This window comes from Polyodon spathula, chromosome 16, assembly GCF_017654505.1.
Source record: "Polyodon spathula isolate WHYD16114869_AA chromosome 16, ASM1765450v1, whole genome shotgun sequence".
In the NCBI taxonomy this organism is placed as follows: Eukaryota; Metazoa; Chordata; class Actinopteri; order Acipenseriformes; family Polyodontidae; genus Polyodon; species Polyodon spathula.
In genome coordinates this window covers 32,985,797-33,008,241 of record NC_054549.1, presented here as the reverse complement: position 1 = coordinate 33,008,241, position 22,445 = coordinate 32,985,797, and the positions used below count along the sequence as shown (strand labels likewise).

Below are 22,445 nucleotides of genomic sequence, written 5' to 3'. Positions count from 1 at the left end.
GTCACTTTTTAAAATTTTTTAATTTTTTTATAAATTTAGTTTTTACCATTTAATTTTACCCCATTTTTCTCCCAATTTGAAATGTCCAATAGTATTTAGATTCAGTCCACCACTACCACCTTTGCGCTGACTCGGGAGCATCGAAGACGAACACATGCTGTCCTCGAAGCGTGTGCTGTCAGCCGACCACTTCTTTTCACTCTGCAGGCACGCCATGTAGCCAACCCAGAGCTACATTGTTGGAGGACAATGCAGCTCTGGGCAGCTTACAGGCAAGCCAGCAGGCGCCAAGCCAAAATATAGGGGTCACTGATGCACAGTGAGCCGAGGGCACCCTGGACGACCTAAACCCTCCCCCCCGGCAGTGCTTAGCCAATTGTGCACTGCCCCCTGGGAGCTCCTGTCCACGGTCGACAGTGGAACAGCCTGGACTCGAACCTGCGACGTCCAGACTATAGGGCACATCCTGCACTCCGTGGGTGGCGCCTTTATGGATGTACCACTCGGGAGCCCACTGAGTCATTTTGTAATTTTTTTTTTTTTTTTTTTTTTTTTTTTTTTTTTTAATCCGATCTCATGAGGATGACAGCAAGCAAACTGAAACTCAAGTGCCAGTGCTAAATATCACTCTAAAAATATCATCAAAACTCAATCAGTAAGGAAATGCTCGTGTCAAAGGTGTAATTGATCTGCCCATTTTCAAACAGTGCCGCTCTGCAGCAAGTGGTAAGTACTTAATTTAACTGAGAAGGGTACAGCTTCCAGCAGTTACTTTGTAATCCATTCATTGGCCACTTTGACATCAATACATTTATTGTCAACATATGATTTAGAACTTCTTTTTTACATTCTTATAAGTTGGGGTTCTGGTATTGATGGTGACACCATTCATGTTTTAAAGTATCATTTAGTAGTGTTCCACAATGATCCATTTTGCGAGCCTTTGGAGTGAATGGTTTTGTGAAGAGCATTTATAACTTAACCATAATCCCTCTAAATAATCAATTATGCAGTGATACTGTATGAATTCATCCTCATGGTGTGATGCACATGCAAACCGAGATGATCATGTTAATACATGTCAGTACCACAGGTGTCGTTGTCCATTAGATCAACAGTACGAAGGTCATTCTTGAAATCAGGACTTAAAGGATGTGTTGCAGTAAGAATACCTCTGTTAAGAAAGGGGAACAAGGCTAAAAGGCTAAAATATGCACAAGAACACAAAAATTGGACTATGGAACAATGGTCAAAGGTGCTTTGGACTGCTGATGGATGGACAATGACCTGTGTCTTCTGCCAGTTCTGTTGTCAATTCAACGCTTGTCTTCTTTCTATTCTTTAAGGATATTATCTTCAAGTATTGCTCATCCTTGTTAGACAGCTTTTTGAGTCTTCCAGTACTGGGTTTGTCAATTACAGGTGATGTTTCTCTGTACTTATGCTTCGGATACAACAAGTAATACGATCTATTTCACTCAGTATATATATAGTTGCAGACAAAAGGATTTGGGTAGTTAAAAAAATGAGAACACAATTGGTTAATGGTTAAAACTATAGAGCGCAGCAACGATCTCAAAATGGCAGTGATAAAACTAAAAAAAAAAAAAAAGGAGACACTACCAGATGTTGTGGATTGACTTGAAGGCTGCTATTGCAAAAAGGAAACCAACATTGATTGCAGAACTCAAAGCTGTATTTGTTGCAAATGGGCAAAACTATCTCAGGAAATATGCCAGGAAATGGTTTCAAAATACAAAACAAAACTGCCAGCTGTAAAGGAAGCAAAGGGTGGGTGTACATAATATAATATGTGTGTGATTTCTATAAATTCATTGCTTTTTTATTTTCAGAAATTGCCTAATTTAGTCATGTGACCATCGATAAAATGAACTGTTTTTAACCAGCTCTTCCACACGCATTACATATTACTTATATAACAATTTACACTTTGCATACTGTAAAGTAGTTCTAACACGTATTTTCCTGGCATTAGTACATTGAACTTAATTCAAAACACGTGGTTTTCTCTGAGCTGGAGAGTTTACAGAGAAACGAAACTCAGCATTCACTCTTTCAAAATAGTCTCTGTCTCCTCACAGTAACTACTGTACAACCAGCACATACCAATGGTAAAAGTATTCCTCCTCTCCTTCAGCTCTGACGTTTGGGACGTGGCTTGTGCTGTAGGAAATTGTCGACTCAACTCAGCACAAGTTAAACTTTCCTTATTAAAAACATAAAAAATCGCAGCGCAGAAGAGACGTTTAACGGTATTCAAATCTAAAAGAAAAACATGGCTGCTTATGACTTTAATTTCCTGCTGGCGACTGACTCCTACAAGGTAAATTAGAATTAATTTCCATTGCAATGTGAATCTTATGTGCCGACCACGGCATTCGTTCAGCTGTACAGCAAACCAAAAGCTGAATAATTACTGGATTGTTTGTGTACTTTCCTTAGCAGCAGAATATTGAATATTGGTATGTTTATGTGAAAATATAGACCGGTCAGTCATTCTAGAGTCAGTACTTTTTGCTGTTTGTTAAGCTGTACGATACGTACATAAGGGGGAGGGATCATAAGAAAGAAGTTACCAGTGTATATCCACTACCTGTAGATAGAGGTTATGATAACGGCACGGCATGTGTTACAAAACAAGGGATATTTTCAGCAGGTACAGACTGAGGCTGCAAGTTACCACCAGACTAGTGCCCTTCCCGTTATTCTTTAGTGGGAGTCTTATGTAAAGAAAACGAAACTTTGGATCCATATTAGCATTGCGTCACTGAGTTTCGTTTTAGTGACCAATATATATTAAAGGAATCTGAAATTTTGGGAAATATTTCATACCACACCTAAATAGATTTAATTTTTGGATTCAGTGTGCTAGTGAGAATGATCAACTGTCGCATAGAGCTTGTGTGCGTGCACATGGGTGGGAGTTGGGCATGAGATGTAGTGTGATAGCCAGCTGTGTTGCTGTTTTTCACAGTTGCTGCCGCTTGTAATCATATAGTCACAGTGTTACCAATTATGTCGTAATGGCATGGAAATGTAGGCAGTATTGATCCCATTGATCAGTCAAGACTGCAACAGTAAAAGCAAAGGGTAATCGAATTAACAAAAGTAGTTTAGGCTGATTGATGAAAGCTGTAAATCACATTGTTTTTTTTCCATTCTTGTTTTTGAAGCACCAATAATTTGCAAACATTACCCAGTATACTGAAGATAATCAGAATACTCTTTTAGTGGTGTAAAATCTGCATACTCTGCTGTAAAGTGATTCATTATGTTGGTGCTAGTGGCATTTAATATATGATTCTCTGTGACAATCGGTGTCCTGTCTTGGTATAGTACTTATCTTTACATTGACTTTCTGTTGACTAGTGGGGTAGAGGTGGTTACAAAATTGACACCTTTTAACAGGTAGATCTAGTTCAGCCAGTACAGTAATTTCATTTTGTTTTTTGAAGGTTTTTGATTCAGTGGTTGAGGGAAACAGTGACTGTACAAACAGAATACTTGGATAACCTAAAGGAGGCGGGAGAGAGTCTATAGATAATACAGAGCAGTGTCATGTAGAAGGTGTGGGGATGAGAGATGTTAGAGGGAGTAAAGGGGTGTCTGAATTTGTTTCCAACAGTTGGCACTATTTCATTTGCATCTCCTCCTGTACGCATTACGGTCAACCTTACTGCAATTTTTTAAGCCAAAGGGCTACAGCAGGAGTTTCAGCAGCCACAACCATTAACACTTTCTACAGATAACACAAACTGCATACCAGCAGAACTCATCATCTCAAACTGTGTAAATTACCTTAGGGAGATCCAGTCTTCAAAATATAAATGTGCAGTATACCTCTTATTTTAGAAGGGGATGCTACTGTACAGTAAAGTATATGTTATAATTACCTTTTTAAATAATGAGAAAGGCTTACTGTAATAATGAAACAAGAGACAGCAGTGTGGATATATTAATAATGACATGGTATGTAGCTGGGGGCTGGGGCAATGCCTAAAATTTCACTATCGATATATCGTTCTCCAAAACAGATGATGCATCGATTAGTCAATGCTAAAAAAACAGCGCAGTATTGTGCAGTATTGCTAGTAATACTTTAAAAACTATTCTGCATGTTAAATGGATCACATCAGTTCATGCATATAGTAATTACAACATATACACACACACACACACACACACACACACACAATTTTATACCTTATTCATGTTGGTTTGTACCAGTTGGGATTCAAAGCAAAATCCAAAAAAAAAAAAAGAAAATTGTTAAAATACATGTCAGAGTAACAACCAATCAAGAGAAAAAAACTAATTAAAAAAAAGTTATCAATGTCCACAGGAGTTTAGTAACAAGAGTGTAGTTGTTTTTAATTGTGTCCACATTTTGTTTGAATTTAAGCAATGACTGGCACTTGCTTACAATCTGCCCAGCATTACTGAATACATGTTCACCAGGGTCTGACGTTGCTGGGATGCTTCATTCGTCAGACCAACGACACAAGCTTTGAAACAATGTTTTTCTTTTTGCTCGGGGGTCGTCCAGATGAATACATGCAGATTCTGTTTGAAGTTTTGCAGGGTGCCATCTCATTAAATGCAAATTAACTGTGTTACCGGAGTATCCCAAACATTACTTTCTTTACTTTTCTTTCTTGCCGTCGTACTTTAGAAAATAATTGGCAAGCATCGGAAGGCACTGTAGCTCGGTTGATACAGTATTTGTAATTCTAGCAGAACGCTCTTTACGCTCTGTTACTTTGAAGACTCCTGCACAGATGCAGTCCAATCAGTAAACACTCCCAGGGGGCGGGGCAGGTGGGAGAAGGTGAACTCAATCACATGCAGGTTCAGAGAGTCATACCTGACAGGAGCAGAGAAGCTCGGCACTTAATGCAAAAAATAATTGCTGATTCCAAATGTAATAAAAAAATAAAATCTTTCCATTGCTCAAACCTTTTACGCATTGCCTCAGCTTTAGTTATAACTATATAATGCAAGAAATATGTACAGTACTACTATGCCCCCTTTTTGCAATGTCAGTACAAAGTCTAACAAGTCCAACCCTGATATATGTCCAGTTCATGTCTATGTTAAACCATTCTGTCTGTGCCAGCTTCCCCATCTGATGCCTTGTTATCTGTCAGTTCTGTGACCTTGAGATTTAAATTAAAACTAACCACACCTTTTCCTCTAGCAAGGAAGCTGGAGCGCTTTACCGTAAACAAGATGTCTTTTTTTATACTGTAGATTCAAGAATGTTGTGGGTTAGCAGGTGCATTGCACAGTCCTCAGGTAACTAGAAATGTCTTGGTATCTGACCAGTAAGATGTTCCCTTCTACAGTAGCTGGTAATGGAATGGTCCTTGAAGTCAATAACTGTAATGGTAGATGGTGAAGTGATGAATTGTGTATTGATGAATGTTGATTTTTCTTTATAAGATGTGTATTGTGATACATGAATAAAGGCACAACAGCATATTGTATGCCTCTAAATAAAGTATATGTCATAAGCCACAGCCACATGGTATTGAAGAGGCAAATTATCCTTTGTTCAAGAATGGTTAGTTTCGAGGAAAGGCTGAGAGCAGCAGGCTGTGTTCTCCTCCTGCACACCGTGTCAGCACAGCTTGGGTGTGTTTGTTTAAATCTTTTGTTTGTTTTAGTTAATAAAAATGTGCATCTGCGCTTAAACTGCAGTTGTCCACCTCTGGGTCTAGTTCCTGACATTTACCAGCCTTGGCCACAACCCTACCCTTTCCCAGACTGCTCTATCATATTGTCCATTACAAAGTAGCCCATCAAGTAAGTCCTGTATTTCGTGATTTGTATCATAGAGTGACTTGTATATCAGGATGTACTGCCACCTACAAAATATACAAACAACGTTGCATTCTCCTCTGAAACAATGGTGTACAAGTCACATTAAAATTAACCTAAAACATCAGTTTGATGTGACGTTTTCTAATCTAACAATGAACTTCTGTGTGTTCCAGGAGGTGTTTTGTTTCTGTCCACCGTGCTGTTTGTTGACTGCGTGTTTTGTTTCATTTCAGATCACACATTACAAGCAGTACCCTCCAGACATCAGTAAAGTGTATTCTTACTTTGAGTGCCGCAGAAGAAAAGGAGACCGGTTCAAAGAGGTTGTGTTTTTCGGCCTGCAGTATCTTCTGAAGAAGTATCTTTCAGGTATAGTTACAGCACCAGAGACATTAGCAGAGGGTTTGAACATTGCAGCATTTAAAAAAAAACAAACAAAAAACACATTCTAAACCTCAAGTTAATTTAGCTCTCTGGTTATAAAAAACACAGATTATGTGAAGTGAAGGTGTGTTCTGTACATTTTAGAGTCCCTATCATTCTGCTCATAGATTAGTCTCGAGACGACTACATTTATACGTGACTATTCACAGCCATTTTCATATAGCTTACACTCAATGATCCACACTTCAGTGGCTGCCCAGGATTGTTGCCTCTCCTCTGTTAATATCGATTGATTTGTCTCTCCTGTAGGCCAGGTTGTAACAGAAGAAAAGATTCAGCAGGCGAAACTGATTTATCAGTTGCATTTTAAACAATCCATTTTTGACGAAGAAGGCTGGAGACGAATTCTAGAGGTAGAAACTTTTTTTTTTTTTAACCAGCCATGCTTGTGAATGTGTAAAGATTGTGATGTAAGAAATATTACAACATAGCAGAAAATTATACTTATTAGATACTGTTTGAGGTACTGTAAGTAGTATTTGGGCATTTGCTGTTTATTAGCTACAGTACGTATTCATATATCAGGTGAGAAACATTTTGGAGACCAGCCTGGTTTGAAAATGCTCTCCATTTGTGTTGTGTTTTTTCCCAAGAACCTTATGGGACTAAATTGACTTTCTTCTGTTTTTGTGTGTAAGAAACACGATGGTCGCCTTCCAATCCGTATCAAAGCCATTCCTGAAGGAAGGATCATTCCCCGTGGGAACGTCCTCTTCACAGTGGAGAACACAGACCCTGAATTCTACTGGCTCACCAACTATATTGAGGTTTGTCAGTTCTCTCTGTTTCTCACACTGACATGGCACAGGTGACAGTGAAGCAGTGGCGGTGGCTTGATTGGTCTCTTATTGATCTTTTTTTTTTTTTTTTTTAATGTAATAATGTTGAAACTGTTCAGCCATGTCTTAAACACTCAATCATATAATCTGATAAACTGAATAAACCTCTTTTTAGACCACTAGAGATGTGCAGAAAATGGATATTATTTTCTCCTATTTAAGGTGTTTTTATCATTCAGAGTTGAATGACTATGCAGTTATGAATTATGACCTTTTTTTGTCGTGGAAAGTGTACCTGTTTTAGTGTGCATTACAATTAAAATGTTTTATGAGGTTGAAAGACTTTAAGCTACACTAATCTACATAATGCCAGTTATACTCAGAGTGCTAAATTATAAATTGTAAACATTCTAAATATACATATTTAGTGTATTTGTAAATGTGTGTGTGTGTGTCATATATATATATATATATATATATATATATATATATATATATATATATATATATATATATATATATCTATAAGCTTCCTTTTATGTATATGGCCATACCAGGTTCAGTATGCTTTTGTTGTGCCATGCAACCTGGAGTTTTCTTTTGTTGCTTTACAGACTATGTTAGTCCAGATGTGGTATCCCATCACTGTGGCAACCATTTCTTGGGAGTTTAAAAAGATCTTGGCAAAGTATTTGAAGGTGACTTCAGGAAGCCTGGACGGGCTGGAGTATAAACTACATGATTTTGGCTACAGGGGTGTTTCTTCTCAAGAGGTAAGGATGTGCTTCATTGTGACTGCAACAATGATACCAAAATCCTGACTTAATAAGTCCATTCAAAGGCCAACAACTGCAGCCCTGCCAGTGTTCATTGTTCATAAGACAGTGTTCAAGTGAAATATATTTTAATAAAAAAACTACTTTTGAGGCAACGTAGGCACTGTACGGTACATCATTAACCTTCAAGGTATAATACAGTCGATCCTTTTAAAAAAAAAAAAAAAAAAATCAACTGTGATTGCTGTATTGAATTAATGCTAGTACTGAATCAGCTGCACTGTCTTTTCAGTTCAAACCAACAACAATTTCTTAAAAGATGTTAATCCATATTTTTTGAATTGTATTTGATTAAATATTGATTACATTCCGAAGTCAGATGGGTAAAGCTATTATCATGTATTTGTTGTTCATACTGGCAGCTTAGCAGGGACGCATTCACTTTCGTTTCTTTATGTTGGTTTTAGTCTTTTCTAGTTGTTCATTCTGTTATGTGTCACCCCCCCCCCCAAACTGTCGCTTGCAGATTGACCATGGCCTTGCCAAGTACTGTACAGTTATAAGACTGGTTTGGGAATATGAATCAACAGATGTAATTATTAATTTATTTTCTTGGGTGAAACATACTTTTTCGCAAACACAAGGGAGTTACCAGGCAGCAGCATTCTTATCTCTGTGAATTGCTTTTATTCTGTGTCTCAGCTAGAAGGCTAAATTGGAAATCTGTCCTGTTTTAGTATTTATTAGTTTGTGCCCTGGTTTGCCACTATATATCAGTGACCGTAAACTGCAGAGGCAGCATAGTAAAAGAACACTCTGGATTGCTTTCCTGTAAAATATTGTGTGTATATGTGTGTGTGTATAGCAGGCTTTGTTGTGGTGAGGAAATAATCAACATTTTAGGTATTTGGCATTGAATGATTCTTCGTGGAGATGAGGGATAAACTTTTAGTTGGGGGGGGAAAAAAATCGTATTTTCTGTTTTGTTATTGACAAAAAGGATAATGGGGGAGACACACAATAAAGAGCAAAATAATTGTTACCTTTTCCTGTTTATGCTGTTTGCAGTCTCCAGTAAAATCCTAACGTAACATAGACAATATGCCACCTGTCAGAAGTGTGCTGTTTAATATGGAGCGCAGTGCACTTCTTGTGGTGCTCTTTATCTTCGTCCAGAAAGAGGTATGTGCTGAAAACTCTGAACAGAAAAATTCTTACCTGACTTTAAAGAGATGGTTTAGCCAGTCACACCCCTAGTAAATGTTAGAATTTTCAGTATTCTGTTTGAAGAAGTAATCTGCTATAATCACAGCAATTATAGTAATAACAATGAGACTAATGGGCCTAATTTGTTCTTTTTCAGCAATAGCATGGCAATAAAAAACTATCACCCCAGGGAATACATTGAACATGTTAATTTGTATATTCATACGGTATTTCAGTTGTTATTTCAGTACTGATCATAGCTGTATAAATCATTGGAAAATGGGTGGAATTCGTCATAAACTGCCAACTGGGAATCAATAGAAAGTAATATTAAATATTTTTAATGTGTATTTACATTTGAATTTCTGCCACAACGCCTCAGAAACATGCCTGCCACTGAGTATACAATATTATTAACCATGCACAAGATGACTATGCTAATAAATCTGTTATATACAAACATGCATTATTAATTGCCTGTGGTTCCAGGCACCTAATATAATATTGGTTAGGCCAATATGTTATTCTTCTCTTGCTAAATAACTACAGCAGATTGCTTTTGTTTTGATTTAAGTTGACAATTTTACAAAACCAGACACCTTCAGTTCAGACCTCACGCCTGTCTGCTCAAGACAAGCAGTTCTAGGAAAAGATAAATAAGGTTGTCATGAATAAGGCAGCTGGTGTATATCCTTGGTCGCTGCAGTTAGAAACTCAGCGTGATTTAAATGTCTACCAAGTACCCCAAAAATGGGCTTTTAAAAAAAGTCGAGTGACTAAAAGCTGATAATTTTAGTAGTTGTTGTTGTCATCAACTGTCTGTAACTGAGCAACCCCTGTGAGGGGCTGGTAAATAAAAAGTTCATACAGCATGCAGGAGAGGATTCTTTGTGGATGTTTTGTTTTACTTTACAAATAGCTTGTTGATTATTTGCACTATTCATTTTTTCACAATATAAAAATAAAATACTGATAATGCTTAACTGTTATCAAAAGTCTAGATCAGAAAGATTTTCTGAAATGCCTCTCTTAAACAGTGCCCAACTTGCTGGAAATGTTGTGTAGTGATATATATATATATATATATATATATATATATATATATATATATATATATTATGTTGTGACTTTCTGTTCTGTGGAATGTAATAAACGAGAACCAGTCTGGTGTTTTTTCTTCCCCCTTCACCTTACGCATTTACACATTTGTTTTGTTTGAAGTGTTTAAAGTTCAATTTCAGTTTTCGTTTGCTTGTTCAGCTACAAAAAGGCACAAGTAAACCTCATGTTATTACTTTATGAAAACGTGTCGATGGCCACTGTTTACTGTGAAGAAATGGCAAAGAAGGGTTAAAAAAGTAAAAAATAAATAAAATGCGGTTTCAGTGTTATGTACTAATTATTTCGGTAATAAACAAAATAACGTTGAACTTGAACTGTTATTTGGCATCCTTTGTTTTGTAGTTAATACACTGGGGTAAAGTAAGGCCTACACAACGTATTCATTACTCCTGGGATATCATGTTACTTTAACGTGTTACACAGTGTAACATCTTGCTGTAAAATAAAGGGACACACACAGGCGCTATGCCCTCTCCTCCTGCCCCTGCTGCTATGCTGTTTCTGCTTGCATTCTGAGCAGTATAATAGCTTTGTCTAACTGTGCCTAATTTATACTGTGTTGAATTGATTTGTGCGTGCGTGCGTGCTTGTGCGTGTGATGTGCAATGTCCTTCACTTGATCAATGAGTTGTGAGGTATCAGCAGCGAGCTGTAGTGTAGGTGACCTTTTCTTCAGTGACATGGTCTATGACTCAGATGTCATTGTATTAAAATGGTGCATTCCCCATTGGAGCTCAAGAAAAATCTGTTTTTTCAGCAGCTGGCCTCATGTGTCACATGGTCTCAAATGAAATACGGTGTGTTTTGATTATTTAGGCTAAATACTGTACTGTAATTGTATCTGTATCTAGAGTGTGTGTGTGTGTGTGTGTGTGTGTGTGTGTGTGTGTATATATATATATATATATATATATATATATATATATATATATATATATATATATATATATATATATATATATATTTCTCATAAATTTTCAACAGCAGTGCAAAGAATGGAATGCAGTCCCTTCAGGAGTAGAAAGTCATCCTGTAATCAACAAAAACAGATCAGTTCGTACAGCCTCTTAGAAATGGCATGCTAGAAAATTGAAGTATATTTCCAGCCTTGTTAATCGTGTAATGCCAGGTTGTTTGTTACTATAGTTCTAGTGCTCTGACTGTGTTGGAAATTGATTTGAATTTTCTTTACATTTAAAATGTAATGAACTTTGTGCATACTTTGGGGGTGGTACCCTCTATTAAAACACAGCAAGAACCTGTATAATTTCAGTTAATATCATGTGATGAATATTTGTAATCCATCTGTGCTTCTAAAGGGGTGGTGCACCATGTAGTTTTAGACCTACTTTCTGTTTAATTCAGCTCATGATTTCCTTTTCAACACTTCTGGATAATAAGATCTAAATATATTTTCCTTGTGGGTTTTTTTTTTTGTTTTTGTTTTTTTCCCTGAACTAATCAACCAGCAGCATTAAATTGGATAGTAGAAGTCTACATCAAAAGAATTGTATCTTAGAGCTCAGTGAGCTGTACTGTACAGAATTTAGCTAGAATGTCATTGGGTTGACAGCCCTGTTCTAGAATGTCATTTTTCTGTGAGAAGGAATATCACTGTACTGTACTGTAGTCTTGTGCCTAGCTGGTCTCAAGTGTGAGGGTAGGATTTATTTTTAGCATGTCATTGACGTTCTCATTTAAGCTTTAACCTTTTGAAAGTTCATGGACTTTAACACTGATTGAGAAATGACTGCAATTGCTTTACTATTATGGTGATTCTAGTTTAATTCTAGTCAAATAGTTTTACAGTATGTAGTTTTGAATGGACTGTTTAACAGAGAAAGCACATAGAGCCTATATAAATTAATCAGTCATGGGTTCTTTCTCATGGGTCTCTCTGCATACTGCTAACTGGTGTTTGTACATCTTGAATGCATAACACCCCCAGATTTAATTATACTGCATTACCATAGGTGTTTGTCTTACTTGCAGGTAGTCTGTTAGTCTTTTATTTGTTGGGTCGTTTCACGAGCAGTGTCTTTATGGTCAAAGCATGTCACTGCCAGCAAATTCTTATCTTTGGGGAAGCAACTGGTTGATTTTAATGACAGTTTGTGGAGTAAGTGCCATAAACAATGAATATAAACATAGAAATTCAAATTCAGAGATAAGCCGAACAGAAGCAAATACCCAACAGCTTGAGTGACTGTACAGTAAATATTCTCTGGTGTTTGCAAAATACTATTTTATTGATTTGTGTGATTTGTTTCCTCTGCTTATCTTGTAGACCCCTGTTACATTAGATATCCAGTCAGGTATTTTTAATCAAAGGTTTAATCAAAGCGTCTCGTCTATGCAACTGGTACTGGCTCAGAATGTAAGTGTCATGCCAACTGTTACCATAATAAAGATGACTTTGAATCTGACAGGAAGTCAGTGTGCTCTGATGCACCAGATGTTCCCACTGCCTTCTGCCCAGCAAAATCTCAGGAGGCAGCAGTGCTTGGTAATGCTACAGTATCTGCATACTTGCTAACATTTGGCAACTTTTTTTATTTTTAGTTAGTTTTACCCTGTTTTTCTCCCATTTTGGAATGTCAAACTGGATTTAGGCTCAGCTCACCGTTACAGCCTGTGTTAACTTGGGAGTGGCGAAGACAAACACTTGCTGTCCAAGCTATAGGGTGCATCCTGCACTCCACGCGGAGCGCCTTTGCTGGATGTGCCACTCGGGAGCCCCCCTCCACCACTGTTTTGATTATTAAAATAGCGCCTCCATGGCTGCAGAAACAATTTGCTGGCTGTAATATAAATGCACTGCTAGAAGTATTAACAAAGAGTCAGAGGGGGAAATCTCTAGTGTTAGAACACATACCTGTCATTTTGATAAATGTCTAATTTATAAGCATGAGGTCCCGAGATGGACATTAACTTGCCTGGCTGTTTGCAATCTTTGATGATTGGAATAGCAGGTTCATTTAACACAGAATACTTTTTATTCATGATATTCTCAGACAGTTATAATTGAATTTCATGAAATGTACATTGTACTGTCTCAGGCCTTTTGAATAAAGCTTAAAGTGTTTTTGTGTGTCCATTTAAAATAAAATATAAAGCCTGGTCCTACTGTGTGTGTGACTACAAATGGCAGATTGGCTTCTGAAGTACAAGCTGTACAAAATACCATGTTATTAATCTGACATTGTGCTTTAAGACATCAACAGGATATTACAGTATCTTTGTTTTTTCTGTTATTCTGGTCTGATAAAAAACTATTTGGTTCTTCCCAGTGTGGTTAAAAATGCCACATTTGAATTATTGTTAGCTCAATAGTTGTTCTTTTTTTCCTTGTTATTTATTAAGGTATACAAAGTGACTTTTATGGAATTTAGAAAATAAATTGTTCCTTTCAGTTAAGTCAGCACAGCAGACACTGACAGACTGTGTACATTATTTCACAAAGCTACTTTGTTAAACCAAGAAACTCATTTTAAATAGATGTTTGTGGCATCAGTTGGCATATTCCCATACAAAGTCTGAATGGGGAAGGACGACAACATTTTGCTGTATTTCTTATTGCTTACATTTTCATGTTTAACCTAGGTAACTGTTGATGTTGACCAAATATACTGTTTGCTAAAAACAACTTGTGTGTGTGTGTGTGTGTGTATATATATATACATACATACATACACACACACACACACACACACACACACACACACACACACACACACACACACACAAATTGAAATTAACAAATCAAAATGTTTTCTAATGCAGTTTTAAAAGAGTAAAAATGTTAACCTGAATTGGAAAAAAATCACTATGACTAATAAAGGAGTAAAGTAATCAAAGTTTTTCATTGCATTAATCCACAATCCATCAGCTCAAGAACGCATGCACACACACGTGCGCACACGCACGCATGCACGCACACACACAAACTCAAGAATATTTTCCTCTCATTGGTCAGAGATTAACATTAGCACAAATGGATGAAGTTTCAGCTGCTTTAGTGGATCAGTAATTTAAAGTGCACTTGTTGTTTTCAAAGTCTGGTTAATGCCTTGCTTTCACCTTTTAAAAAGCTTACCGTAGGTAGGCAGAGGGCCAGCATGGAGACATGCTTATGCATCTAAAGGAGTGTGACCTTTGAAACACGACTGAATAGGAAAGGACCAGAGTTTATTTATGAGTATTGTGTCTTCCATATTAGAATGTGAAAAAAGGTGAATTGCATTATTATTATTATTATTATTATTATTATTATTATTATTATTATTATTATTATTATTATTATTATTAATAATAATAATTTATTTTTACATTTGATTACTGTCATTTTTTTCCATTTTTAAGTAAGGAATTGTGGAGGATAAATAGTATTATGTTGATTAAGAATGTGAGTGATGATTTTGAATTCATTTCAAACACGCTCTACTTTTTGTGGTAAATTGTTTTTTTTTCTCTCTTCGCAGTCCGCTGCCCTGGGTGGTGCAGCCCATCTTCTCAATTTCTGCAGCACGGACACAGTGGCAGGTCTCCTTATGGCTCAGCAGTACTACAGCTGCCCCATGGCGGGTTTCTCAATCCCAGCAGCAGAACACAGGTAAAGAACCATTGGATCGGTTCATTTAAAGTGTGTATGCAACCAAGCAGTGCCGTGTCTGAAAATCCTGTAAATCCACCCTTTAGAAGACAATAACATCTGTGCAACCTCCAATTCATTTGCCTCCTCACGCAATAGAAGTGAGTCCCCCTCCAAAACTGTACTATTCAATGATGTTAATGGTGCATACCATTCTCCTCTTGCTCTTCCGGCTCAAGCATGTCTGTCATTGAAGGCCAGGTGAAATCGTGATTCATCAGTCGCCAAAACAGGTGCCCAGTGATGGAACTGCTAGTTTTGGAGCTCAAGGGAATAATTGGTAGACTCTTCCATGTTGTGGGGTCAATTGAATAGCTAGCTAGTCTTCTTGGCCTCACTTTTAGTCGCTTTTAGTGTCCAGAAGTGGATACTGAGCCCATGTGTAAGGGGACAGTCGATTCCTCAGTGCCATATTGGGTGGATATTGGCCATTGGGTGGTGTGGTTGGTCTTCCACGGATTTGTCCAGGATGTCTAGTGTACAAACCTGGAGTTTGATAAGGTGTCCAGAATCTGGAAACGGAGTGGATCACACCGAATTGAACAGCTTCACTTGTGATTCTAACATTTGAACAGCTCTGATGTTTTGGACTTCAATCAAAAAATCGTTGTCTGCCACCATCTGGCATCATTAGAAGCCATGATTTCCAAGCCAACAACAGCACAATTTTATCACCTGAGCAGCAACCTGACTAATGATCAAATCTGAAGTTTAAATGAGGGTACCTGCTTTAAAGGGGAAACAGCTGGTACAAAATACATCTCACCAGCTGTTACAATCTGTTGAAGAATATGTGGCAAATGTCTTGACTGATTTTGATGTTTATTTTTGCCATGTGGGCAATCTTAAATTTGAGTATAGAGATGTGTGTATTAAAATCGGCAACAAAAGACGTGACAACCCGAGTACACAAACAGCATTGTGACTGGCAGCCGATTAAAGACGAACAAAAATGTACAGGCAGCCATTTTCAAAGAAGTGTCATTAGCTTCCTGAGGAATTAGAAGAGAAGCTTTTACAGTTTCAGCATTTTATTATTAGGTTCTGTTCTAACAAACAGGAACAGCTTGGACAGATCGGAAATGCTGGTCAGACCCCTGTATTCGACATGCCAAGCGATATCACAGTTCACAAAAAGAGAGAAAAACAGGTGTGAGTAATCACAACTGGTAATGAGAAGCAGCTCATAACTGTAATGCTCTGTGTGATAGCAGACGGCCGCAAACTGCCTCTATATGGACAGTTGAGGTGCCTTTGTAAATGCATATTTATGGATGTTTTATGTTTTCCTCAAATTGAGGGTGGGAAATTTGGGCTGCATCTTAAATTCTAAGGAATATGGTATATTCTTTTACACGTGATGCCTTCTATGATGGTGTTGCTGTATTTTACTGTACATGAACAGGTTTCGAGGGCGTCTTAAATTCGAAGAACTATGGTATTTATAGACTTGCTTTGAAGGAATCATGCGAAAGAATAAAAATGACTAATAAAATCCTCGGAGATGACAAATTCTTGCCAATCCTTCCATCGTATTTGGAAACAAAACTGATATCTTTTCAGAAGAGGGTTTAGCATCAGTGTTTCCATTGAGAATACAGAAAATATACACTTGGTTTCACAGACTTGGATTAGCACTATTGTGATGTTGTTTTTGGTAAGGTAGCGCTAATCAGAGTCTGTGAAACCACCCAGAACAGTCCTCTGAAGCATTTATTTACCATGTGTTCCTCTTGCAGCACCATCATCTCATGGGGCAGAAACCGGGAGGAGGAAGCCTTTGAATATTTGCTGGAACAATTCCCTTCCGGTCCCATCTCCATTGTCAGTGACAGTTATGACATTTTCAAGGCCTGCAAACACATCTGGGGGGACAAGCTGAAGGAGCGTGTCATGGAGCGGAACGAAGGCTCAACGGTGGTTATTAGACCGGATTCGGGGGATCCACAAGAGACTGTTATTGAGGTAAGGACTGGGTAAAATGCAGATCAATTACTCTCCTTTTCAGCAGCTATTGAAGGCATTCAGCTCTTTATGAGTCATTTTCCAGCTAATTTCAGTCATTCCATGCTTCAGGCAACAGAATGTATGATCGCGTCTCACTTTTTGCTGAAACGGTGGTTTCCAGCCCAAAGAAGTTTCCTTCATAATTGATCACCCCGGCTTGCAGGTGTTGTTTTTCAGCAGTGGAAGGAATCAGCCTTCTTTGAGCATATTCTGCAGCAGGTTTCCTGGCTGTCTTGGTACCCAGGAAAACATCACAACGTATCACAGTATATAATTGCCTTAATTAGTTCTCCTGACCGTAATGTTATGACACTGCAAATTGATCTGTAATACTTTTGGCTCCAGTGCTTTTGGGGGGGGGGGGGGGGGGGGGGGGGGGGGGGGGGGGGGGGGGGGGGGGGGGCAGATCAGATAGTTTAAGGACTCAAATGCACATAAAATGTTACTTGATATGCAGGAGTTTTTTGTATTCCTTTGGAAATGGTATGATTTTGCACTATAGCCGAAGGCTTTGAATATTGTAGTAGCTTTTGTTGTTCCGCACTCAGGTGTTAAGGATTTTGGAAGAGTCCTTTGGAAGTTCACTGAATTCAGTTGGCTACAAACTGCTTCCCTCTTGCATCCGAATCATACAAGGAGATGGAATAGATATTCACTCCATTGAAAAGGTGTGTAGGTTCTCTTTATAAAGCATCTTTCATCCACACATTTTGCTTCTCGTTTAGTGTGATAGCTACCAGAAGACCTAAGATCCAAAAGTAATGGGGGAGCTCTATGACCATTACACCAATATCCAACAACCAGTTATGACAAAAATAAATAAACCTTAATGTTTTACCCATGCAGATTCTGAAAAAACTGAAAGATGAGGGCTGGAGTGCAGAAAATCTCATCTTTGGCTGTGGCAGCGCTCTGTTACAGAAGATCAACAGGGACACCCTGAACTGCGCCTTTAAATGCAGCTATGTTGAAACCAAAGGAAAAGGGGTAATATTTCAAGTTGAATACCAATAGATATGTTGGATAGGCAGCTGCCTTAATACTTTGGTTTAAGAGAGACATTCCAAAAAGTTTGGTTTTTGATAGTAAGTTGAAGGGAAGATTTATTCACAAGCCTCAAACGCAGCCTGATATAGTAAAACAGCACCTACCATAAATAATGCAAATATTGTGTTCTGAACTTTAGAGAATTTAGGGTAAAAAACACAACCATAAAAATCTTTTTTTTTTTTTTTTTTTTTTTCCAGAAGGATTCTGTTTCTTAACCTCCTTTATTATACATGTTTAACCCTTGATAGTAACCGGCTTTGACTTCAACATGAGCATGTTTTCAGCTTATTACTGGCTTGATGTCCATCCCAGTGCATTTTAGCAATTAGAATTTCATGGCCATACATTGCTATGTCTAATCTAGGTGGCCCTTGTAGCAAGGCTCATGGGCTATTCTGCTTTACTACTCAGATGAGTAGAAATAGCTTGCATGTCTAACGTGGAAAACTTGCTAATAGCAAAGATCCAGTGCTTGATCTGTTAAACTCTGCTGTTGCTACAGCATGAACCTATTGATTTTATATAGCTGTTTATTTCTTACCAGATGGATGTGTATAAGCAGCCAGCCACTGACCCATCCAAAGGTTCAAAGAGAGGTCAACTATCTTTAAGGAGAAACTCAAATTGGTTTATAGAAACCATAGAGCGAGGGAATGGAAAGCCTGAGGAGGTAAAGTTATTAAACATTTACATGGTTGGTAACTTTTTAAATGAGTTATAGTGATCTGAGACCAGGGACATCAGTGGGCTTTTCCAATGGCGTGCACCTGGCAGAGACAAAATCCTTTTAGTGTATCTATATGGTATTTCATGCCTTTCAATGAATAGGTTTAAATCTGCAGTTTGCAGATTCAGTACAATGCATATTAGTCACCGAACTGTTGCCAAGTTATCTTATTTATTTATTTATTTATTTACAAAAAAGAAAAAAATCAATTATGCGTTTAGATTGTTTCAAAAACTGCCTTTTGTTTCTCTTTCTCACAAGGACATGTTGGTCACGGTTTTTGAAAACGGGACCATTGTTCAAGAATACTCGCTGGAAGAAATCCGAAAGAATGCCAGGTTATGGGAGGAGGACTTGGCAAAGCTGCAGCATAATGAAGATGCTTTGAATAGGGAATGTATAATGAACGGGATGCACTGAACATGTGCAGATGCACATTTTAACATTATATCTGACATATTTCTGGTAGGGACCAATGAAATACACTATTCTGTTTCAATGGGGGCGAAATCTATATGCATACTTGATTACTTTGTAGGACAGCTGTTCTGACGTTGAGGATAATTCATTTATCTGTTCTAAACCCAATCCCATGTATTCATCAGAACATGTTGTTTACACTATCACAGTCTAGATTTGTATTTCAAAGTATAGTTTTTACTGAAGTGTGCTTAACTGGTGTACCTCAGGCTTTGATCTGATAATTTATAATGTGTGTGAGAGAGACCGACTGACATACTCCAGAAATATGGGCAATTGACATGATAACATTAGGATTCCTCTTTCTGGGGTTTTGTTGAGTTTCATTGTATTCTACATGCATTTCTATTAATAAGGTCTAGATGGAATAACTTTTTTGTATTCAGCGCTGCAGGTTGGATAACAACACACTTGCCCCTTCAGTTATTCGGCCAGCCTCGTTTGTGGAATAACTACATTCCACACAGTAGGTGACTATTCATATAAATAGCCCATAACAATCCTATTAAGCATTTATCACTTTCAGTTGTCCAGTTTTAACAAACAGCTAAAACTATTAAAAACACCAAACAGGCCTTGTTCCATCTAAGAAGTTGTTTTGTCAGTATTAAATCAGAATTATAGCATTGCTGTACTTTTTAATGAAGCTGTAGATTTTTATTTCAGGCATAAATGAGTTTTTTAGTATAAAGTACTAACTAAATATTTGAAGGCAAATGCTGTAATCAAATCAAATAACTGAGCAAGCAGTCATAAAACCACACACACTGGCCATGTTGCCTTTTAATTGCTCCTCCTGGAATTTGGAAAGTGTGTATTTTAAGGTACAGTATAGGATTTCGACTTTATAAATCTATAGTAAAGAATTCTGCTCACTGATTAAATGTAATATTTTGTACAGGAAAGCCATATTTCTGTTTTGGTTGAGACACGTTGTGCAGCAGCTTCTGTATTTTTAAATTAGATCAATAATGAAATGTATCTTTTTTATATGCTGCTGTTCTATATTTTAGTTGTGAAATTAATAGGTCTTGCTCTTTCTTAAATATGTAGGTTTGTGGGGGGTTGATTGTATGTTTTTCAATATATCTGTGAATTATACACTGCTCAGGATCTTTCAGCCAATCAGAGCACACGCTTCACCTTCTATATTCTACAACACATCATAGAGAAACCGTATGCATGTCACCTGCTTAAAAAGAAAATCCCATCTTTGAGGGATCCTAATATGTATTTGATTCTTGGTATGTTAACGTGCGTCTCTTCAAATTGCTCTTTTATACAAATCCACTAAAATATTTCGCACTTGAAAAATAATCCACTGGATTCAGGTTTTTCTTTAACTGAAGACAGATTTCCCCAAGCCCTCTACTGTGACAGAAGGGTAGCCTTTTGCATGCTTGAGTGTCCTATACCTGAATCCGGTCCTGTTTCTTACATTTTAAATAAGGGCTCCAAGTGAAGAGGACAGAACTCAGATGTTACTTGAAAGTGGACTGTCTTTGTAGCTTAGTTTTGAAGTTATTTTTTCTGAGCACAATATACAGCATCTTCATTGTGTTAAGCAGGGCTGGCAGTTGGCTTTTGAAAATCCCCTGCTGGTAGTCTGAAGAACTGAAGGTGGTGAATTATTTGAAGAACTTTTGATGTGCAGAGAAGTAAAGCAGTGAAGAAGAAGCATGTGGAGTTTGAGTGCACATTAAACAGTCCATACATTACATATTTGTTTAATAGTCGTTAGATAGCCGTTGATTATGGTGACCACTGTAACCTAGGGTCTGTTCAGGCTCTTGATGTATCTGTTAGCTTCTGTCTTTCTGTATTCTGGTGTATTTACTTGCGTGTTAATGCCTTTGGAGTTTATGAAATGGATATGGCTTTTTGACTCTGAGTGATTTACATTTGAGCAGTAATGTGTATAAGAATATAACATTGTTTGTTTGTTTTTGTCTTATTTATTGTGTGATCAATCAAAAAAAAAAAAAAAACGTTTTACATTTATTATCAGGGATTTTACTAAATACCAGGAATTTTGAGATACCTGGACTGAAAAACTATTTGTTAAATAGCTGTAATAGTGTCTTATATTTACATTCTAATGTAAATATGCTTTTTATTCATTTCTTGGCCATTTTGGTCAAAGAAGGAAGTACAGGGCTAGTATAAAAGTCGCCTGGCTTTGGGCAATCATGTAGATTATATAGCCATAGGGGTGGATTTTAACCCTGGCACAGAACAAGACGTGGTGAAAGCAGTAATGCAATAATTATGCTGTTGATGCCTACAGGTATACTGTATGTGCAGATCATGTGGTTAATTAAAGACAGAATAAGCAGCTATAAAACTGTGTGTTTTGAGGGTTTGTATCTTTTGATTCAGCCTTGTTAAACCAGGAGTCTGTATTTACTGGTTATTGAAAATAGTTCATTAACTAAGCGATATGTTTAGTTGTTTTTTTGCATCATTGCGTTTGCAGTGGCTTGTTTTGTGCCAGCTCCAAGATGCAGCTGTATGCCACAGCAAGTGTGGATATACCCCAAGTGACAACGATGTACCACCTGCTAGTAAATAGTTAGCTGATGGGCTATAATGGATTATTTCAGTATTTACAGTATAACTATATACAGCTAACAAATATGATGCAAATATATAGCTGATTCTTCCAGACTTTTCAGTGACTTGTGTCAAGTTCTTTAGCATTCAGGTAAGCTGGGTCTTTGCTCTTGCTGTTATCGTGTTCACCTGAGGACGATAGTGGGGAAATCAAGTGCTGGTCATTGAAAAGTGTCTGTAGAACGGCTTCAAGCACAGTGTTTCAGGGTTTTTTTTTTTTCTTTTTTAATCGAATAGCCATAATATTGCTGAATAGAGTGCTTGTTTCAGTTTTAGAGAGCACTGCCATCCTTATACTGTAACAGACTTCTTTTTAAATGTCATTTTAATATAGTTCTAAAGTATAGTGTTTGTTTTTTTTTCTTTTCTCAGTTGAAGTATTTTCAGCCTATTTACAACTTTGCAGTGAACTACTAGTATGTTCAAACACCTATTAACACATTGTATTTTACTATTGTATATTGATGATTATTGAAAACAAAATTGAAATTGGCTACAATACTATTTTATATCTGTAAAGAACTAATGTTTTTAAATGCAATGTATCTATGATGTAGCATGCTGTTTCTAAAGACAATATCATTTTATTTTTTGATTTTACAGAATAAATATTTATTTTGTATTGGGATTGTGAAAAAGGGTGAAATAAAGCTTATGCAATTTTCAAAAGTTCTCTAGTGCTTTTAACCCATTTACATGTTCATCTCATAAAAAAATAAATAAATTATGATACCAACAGCTTAATG

The 22,445-nt window shown here is 37.2% G+C and overlaps 1 protein-coding gene across 1 annotated transcript; it reads left to right on the top strand.

Annotated features, from left to right (window-relative positions):
* The first annotated feature begins 1,645 nt into the window (after window positions 1-1,645).
* LOC121329382 (nicotinamide phosphoribosyltransferase-like) lies at window positions 1,646-22,432 on the top strand. Its single transcript, XM_041274962.1, has 11 exons — window positions 1,646-2,344; window positions 6,078-6,213; window positions 6,538-6,641; window positions 6,927-7,055; window positions 7,682-7,840; window positions 14,653-14,783; window positions 16,562-16,787; window positions 17,378-17,497; window positions 17,676-17,816; window positions 18,424-18,549; window positions 18,868-22,432. The coding sequence occupies exons 1-11, from the start codon at window positions 2,297-2,299 to the stop codon at window positions 19,024-19,026; spliced, it is 1,479 nt and encodes a 492-aa protein (XP_041130896.1). The 5' UTR covers window positions 1,646-2,296; the 3' UTR covers window positions 19,027-22,432.
* Window positions 22,433-22,445: the final 13 nt, after the last annotated feature.

Bases quoted from the DNA above. Each gene is read 5' to 3' on its own strand.
- LOC121329382 (XM_041274962.1), top strand. From the start codon at position 2,297: ATGGCTGCTTATGACTTTAATTTCCTGCTGGCGACTGACTCCTACAAG. The intron at 17,498-17,675 runs GTGTGTAGGTTC...TTACCCATGCAG, and splicing joins ATATTCACTCCATTGAAAAG to ATTCTGAAAAAACTGAAAGA. The intron at 17,817-18,423 runs GTAATATTTCAA...ATTTCTTACCAG, and splicing joins TTGAAACCAAAGGAAAAGGG to ATGGATGTGTATAAGCAGCC.